The sequence below is a fragment of the Scleropages formosus genome, chromosome 11 (assembly GCF_900964775.1).
Source record: "Scleropages formosus chromosome 11, fSclFor1.1, whole genome shotgun sequence".
NCBI lineage: Eukaryota > Metazoa > Chordata > Actinopteri > Osteoglossiformes > Osteoglossidae > Scleropages > Scleropages formosus.
Genome location: NC_041816.1, coordinates 27,087,026 through 27,093,025, shown reverse-complemented (window position 1 = coordinate 27,093,025; position 6,000 = coordinate 27,087,026). Strand labels below are relative to the sequence as shown.

At 40.5% G+C, this 6,000-nt stretch overlaps 1 protein-coding gene across 1 annotated transcript; it reads right to left on the bottom strand.

Moving 5' to 3' along the window:
* Nucleotides 1-364: 364 nt before the first annotated feature.
* LOC108930617 (butyrophilin subfamily 1 member A1-like) lies at nt 365-4,663 on the bottom strand. The gene is made up of 7 exons (XM_029256413.1): nt 4,631-4,663; nt 4,270-4,344; nt 3,838-4,188; nt 3,434-3,715; nt 3,201-3,326; nt 1,417-1,539; nt 365-900 (listed from the first exon to the last, which is right to left on the bottom strand). The coding sequence occupies exons 1-7, from the start codon at nt 4,641-4,643 to the stop codon at nt 365-367; spliced, it is 1,506 nt and encodes a 501-aa protein (XP_029112246.1). The 5' UTR covers nt 4,644-4,663.
* Between the last annotated feature and the right edge of the window lie 1,337 nt (nt 4,664-6,000).

Here is a 6,000-nt window from a genome sequence, read left to right as displayed (position 1 = left end):
GACCTCAGTTCCACTAACAGTCTGTGCTGTTTGGCGCCACCATGTGGCCTGGAGTGGAACTGTCTCCCGGCAAGCGACTGCATTTTGTTGCCCTTTTTACTGTCTCCCACAGCAAACATAATAAAAGTAAATGGAACATTTTTCTTTGAATTATGGTAATTTCCATTAGTTTTACTCAGCATATATAGAATGTTGGAATTTTAAAACGCAGAATTGCTGTTAAACAATATTTATTTAAAAGCATCACAATGTACAACAGATGTGTTTAGATGGATTAATTACAAACCCTGAATGAGGGTGAGATGGGAAATTAAATCAGAATATAGCACAATGACCTGAACATTAACAGCTAAAATCTGTTTCTTCAGTCTGTGTCACTGACAGGAGATATGATCAGTGGGGCTGAGTTCTGGAAGCCTAGCCAGAAGTACGGATAGAGTTTCTCAGTGAATTTATATCCAGTAAAAGTGTAGATAAGAGACTTGTCCTCCATTCTGTAAAAGGACACCTGACCCTCTTCATAGTCCACAAACACCCCCACCTTCTGGGGCTTCACACTCAGTGGGAGGGACATAGGGGGGTCAGTGAGAGCCTCGTATTCATTCCCACTGGACAGACTGATAGCCCAGAGACCACCACTAGGATTCAGTGCAAAATACCCCTTCCTGTTGATGGACTCTCTGACCACTCCTAAATCCCACTCAGTCTTGTCCCCAACCTGCACCTCCCAGTAATGTCTCTCTGAAGAAAACCCCTCTTTTCCCAGGACACTTTTCCGGTATGTAAACCTCTCTGGTTTGTCAGGGAGACGCTGCTGTATGACTCCACATCTCACTTGTTTCCTGTCCTCAGACAAGATGAGCCAGGGGTTTGCTGTATCAGGGTCCAGAGTCACATCAACTGTGGGGGACAGAGAGGTGGACCATTATTACATTTAACAATGTGATTAAAAAATAACACTTTTTAAACGTTATTATATATTACAAAACAAGGGCAACAGAGGGCGCTGTGTGTGTGTGTGTGTCGGCGATCGGAACAAGCCATTAGCAAGAATGAGTGAATTAATTAATATTATTTTTGATAACAGATGTTTTGTAAGAAATTGTAACAATTAATATGTATACCTTTGAGAAAAGTGTTAGAGCATTTATGTTTCAAAAGTTGTTTTGAATTAATATTACTGAACACAATAAAATGAGTTAAATTATGTCAAAAATGAAGTAAAAAATGATTATTATGATAATTATATAATCTGCTCTGGTCACACCGAACTGCTCTCAACACACCTGTTTCTCCTTCAAATGCTGTATAAATAAATTGGTCCAAGACGCAAAGGTTGTGGAGTCACATTTATGGCTTTGTGTCCTTAAAATAAGAGAAGAGCTGCAATGGGGAGAAGAAGCAGAAGAAACTCACCTGCGTATCTTTGTGCCTTCAGAAGTTCTGTAGAGAGAGAAATAAAAATGAGACACATGGAATTAGTGGCACAGCAGATACTGCAGTCAGTCTGGACTTGTCTCAGTGTCTTTCGTGTCCATTCTTACAGGACAGAGTCTCATACAAGAAGAACCAAACTCACTTCTGTGGGATGAATTCAGCTCCACTCTACTTACCAGCTCTCACGAACATGTTTTCTACAGCTGGACATGGGGGAAAAAAAACAGATTAAAAAAAAAAAAAACCAAAGAAATCCATTGAAATTATTAAGTTTATATGACTTTCTTCATATTGAAATATTTAAACAACACTGTAAGATAAATTATGTTATGAGAAATACAGATATACAGACTCCCGGTTCATAGATTTTTGATATGGCGGATTTAGAAAAGTGTTGCACATGTTTACTGTACAGACTGACTACTTGTGCTGTACTTTTTTCTGGTGCTGGAAGAAAACTTTTTCCCCCATGATGTAGAAGACATGAGCCAATAAAATAGACTTTTTAACAACATACAGTATGATAAACTCTTCTTAATTTTTTATTGTTTTTCAAATCATTTTATTACAAATTTGATAAATGTTTTCCTTTTTTAATGTTTGCTTGTTCACGTTTCTCCACATTTAAGAGTGCTCTCAACATGGACCACTTTTGGACTCTCTTTTGGACTCATTTCTCCCCTGATCTCTTAAGGGCTCTATAAACATGTATTTGTTTGTTTTATTGTTCTGAATAACAATTTACTTACTGTAAAGTAGTTTAGTAGGAAAGAATTCCTGCCCTATTTTAGTCTTTCTTAATTTCCTTCTTGACCATGTTTAATATCTGACCAGCCTAATGTTTTGATTAATCTTTCTTGAGACAGTCTCTAAGTGCTTGGAGGGGAGTTGTAAAAATATTTGTGCATTTCCAGAAATTCCAGGAACACATAATTTTTCCCCCATTTATGTTCTCTCTATGTTTCTGTGGGTTTCCTCCAGGTGCTCTGGTTTCCTCACACAGTCCAAACACATGCAGCTCAGGTGAACTGGTGACACTGAATTATCCTTCCTGTGAGTGTGTGTGGCTACCCTGCAGTGGAGTAGTGCCCTGTCAAGGGTGTACTTCTGTCCAAAGGATAAGCTCTGGACCACCATGACCCTGCCCAGGAGAGGGGCTCACTGAAGGTAAGCGGCTTTTCATTGTATAAAAATTGTTTCTAACTGGATTCTGTTGATTCCACCTGTTATTTACAGAGTTGTTTATATTTGTGCACCCTGTTGTTTTTCAGTTGTTGTATTCTGAATTCACAGTTTTCTCGCTGTATGTGTTTGTCCTATAGTTTCTTTTTACTTTTGTCCTCCAACTGCAAAAAATTCAGTTCAAAGGGAAATATTTCATTCCTACAAAAAACAGGGTTAATATCAGTCAAAAAAAAAATTAATATTTTACCAACTCTGAACTGTTTTAATTTTGCTATTTTACTTTTTCAAATCCACTTTTTGTGACATTGGGCCTTTATCCTAATAATTTCATATTAACTTATTTCAGGTGCAGTTCTGTCTTATGATTTTGGTTTTACACTTGTATAACAAAAAGAAACACATTCAAATACAAACACAAACATACAGGTAAGTGTTACTTACACAGTCGTTTGGTGAGGAGCCCTATAAATGTAGGAACATCAGTGTTAGTGTGAATGAAAGATGGATTAAAAAACACCATCAGAGAGTTCTGTTATTTCTCTAAATATCACCTCTTTCAAAAGAAATATGTTAAATACCTTTTTCTCTTTGCTGTTTCATATAGCGAGGAATTAAAACAGCCAATATGATGATAGCAGGAACTCCCAGGGAGAAGAACACAGCAAAGGCCACCTTCCAGGGATGAGCACGGTGGAACATCTCACCTGGAACACAAAACATTTGTCATTAATTGTAACAGACTTTGATGTTGTTATATCTTGAAAGTAGAATTCATCTGTCATTACAAGTAAATAAAAATATTGTAACTCACCAGGGATGTTAGTTATTGTCTCTTTCATTTCATTTATCTGCTGCTGTAGAATTCGACAGGTGAACCTGTTGGTCTCTCTCTCCTGCACAATAACACGTTGTCTCACGGTGAAGAGACCCATACTGTCTGTGTGTGTCTCTGTGTGTCCAGCAGGGAGACTGTGTCCTTCACTGTCCATCCAGAGCACTTCAGGCTGAGGGAACCAGCCTTTAGATTCACACACCAGACTGATCCCTCCTTCTTCATATCCCTCAATTGAGATCACTGGATGGGTTCCTACAGCTACAGATACAGTGTGGCAAAAACAAAAATTCAATTAAAATGAAGAAAAAATTGATTGAAATTGCTTGAAATACTGTAAAAGAGTTAAATAAATCAATAAATACAAAACTTTAATTTCTCACCTTTAATATGAACATTAATGGAAGAATCATCATACCAGTCCCCAGCCTGAATAAAACATTTATACTCTCCATTGTCAGATCCTTGCACATTTTTCACTTTCAGTGAAGTATTTCCTTTCCTCAGTTCCTCAGGGAACAGTGATGTCCTTCCCCTGTAAGATGGGATCTGCTTCTCATTTCTGTCCTCATGATCCCGGTAAAGATGTACAAGTGGGTCTTCGGTATAAACTCTGAGCCATTCGATACTCAGGTCCACAGCACTGATGTTGGGTTTGAGGTAACAGGGCAGAACAACATCTTCACCAGCTACAGCAACTACAGGATCAGCTGGACCAAGAACCTCAAAGCTCTCTGTAAAGAACAGCACATACTGAGAATTGATTCAGTTGACACACAGTATGATTGAAATTCTTATCTCAGGGAAATATGTACCCAACGTGGAGACAGTGGTCTGTTGGAGAAGCAGGAGGATCAAACAGAGACACTCAGACCAACTCATGTTCATCACTGGAAGAAACAGGTATATAGAAACCACCAGTTATGAGAATTTTCACAGGTCATCAATGTAAAATTAATTGTCATACAGATTTGAAATATGGAACAAGTGCATTAATAAAGAAATATTTGTCATAGCTGGTTGGGTGTCTGAAGACATCAGTGTGAGAACAAAAATAATAACTAATATTAACATGACTGATTTACTGTAGTAACTATTGTACTTTGTGAAGGTGCTTTATACTGAAGCTCAGTGTTATACCAGTCTAGTTTCTAGAATGTCGCCAGATGTTCTTACCCGATTCATTCATTATCCTTTATATATTGTGTTTTCCAGGCCACACAGTATCTCACATATATATCAGAGTGACACTGAAACACCAGATACAAGTCAGTGACACAAAGAGATTTTATTTTTAGGTGTCAAAGCAGAATTCAAGTCTATCAAGGTAAACATTTGAATTAAATCTACATGAAGCTGGAGATCAGAAAAGACGAAAAAGACTCAAGAGACCCCTTAGTGTATATCACACATACACACAGAGTCTGAAACCACTTGTCCCATATGGGGTCGTGGGGAGCCGGAACCTGACCCGGCAACACAAGGTACAAGGCTGGAGGGGGACGGGACACAGCCAGGACAGGATGCCAGTCTGTTGCACGGCACCCCAAGCGGGACTCAAACCCCAGACCCACTGGGGAGCAGGACCGGGCCCAACCCACTGCACCGCCACACCCCCTCTCATAGTGTATATGTGTTTTACAAAAAAAAGCAGTGGATGTCATCAGTATTGTGTAAAACACACACACACACACACACACACACACACACACACACACACCATCTGAACTGTTTGTGCCCTACAGAGTCATGGGGAGCCAGAGCCTAACCCAGCAACACAGGGAATAGGGCTGGAGGGGGAGGGGACACACCCAAGACGGGACACCAGCCCGTCGCAAGGCACCCCACGCAGGACTCAAACCCCAGACCCACTGGAGAGCAGGACTCAGGCCAACCTGCTGCACCACCATGCCCCCTTGCATAAAACTGTTACGTGTTAAATGTCTTGTCATTTATTGGGATAATAATGATAATGTTGACACATACAGTATAGTACTAGTTAGCAGAGTTCAGGAACAACATACATATAATTATATAAATGACAGTGGGGCTGAAAACTGAACAAGATTTTAAGTGCCTGTACTGAAGAAACTGACGTTACTCAGTGGCGCCCCCAGTGAGAGCTGAACTACACTGTAAATAGTTGTTAATTTCCATTTAGCAGGTTGTGGACACAACATGTGTGTTTGGTACCATGGTTCGTGTCTGTCTTGAGTTACTCTTATTAGGGGTATTATCTCCTGACAGAAGAGCAAAACTTAAATTTAGTCTCATTGTTGTTTCCTCTCAGGGGGGGGGCGCGGTGGTGCAGTGGGTTGGGCCGCAGTCCTGCTCTCCGGTGGGTCTGGGGTTCGGGTCCCGCTTGGGGTGCCTTGCGACAGACTGGCGTCCTCTCCTGGGTGTGTCCCCTCCCCCTCTGGCCCTACGCCCTGAGCTGCCGGGTTAGGCTCCGGTTCCCCGCGACCCCGTATGGGACAAGCGGTTCTGGAAATGTGTGTGTGTTTCCTCTCGTCGCCTTATGTATGATAATATATTATATGAAGTGT

Excerpts from the sequence above, each read along its gene's own strand:
- LOC108930617 (XM_029256413.1), bottom strand. Across the intron at positions 4,189-4,269 it reads GACCACTGTCTCCACGTTGG|AGAGCTTTGAGGTTCTTGGT; the intron begins GTACATATTTCC and ends TGTTCTTTACAG. Across the intron at positions 3,327-3,433 it reads GACAATAACTAACATCCCTG|GTGAGATGTTCCACCGTGCT; the intron begins GTGAGTTACAAT and ends TTTGTGTTCCAG.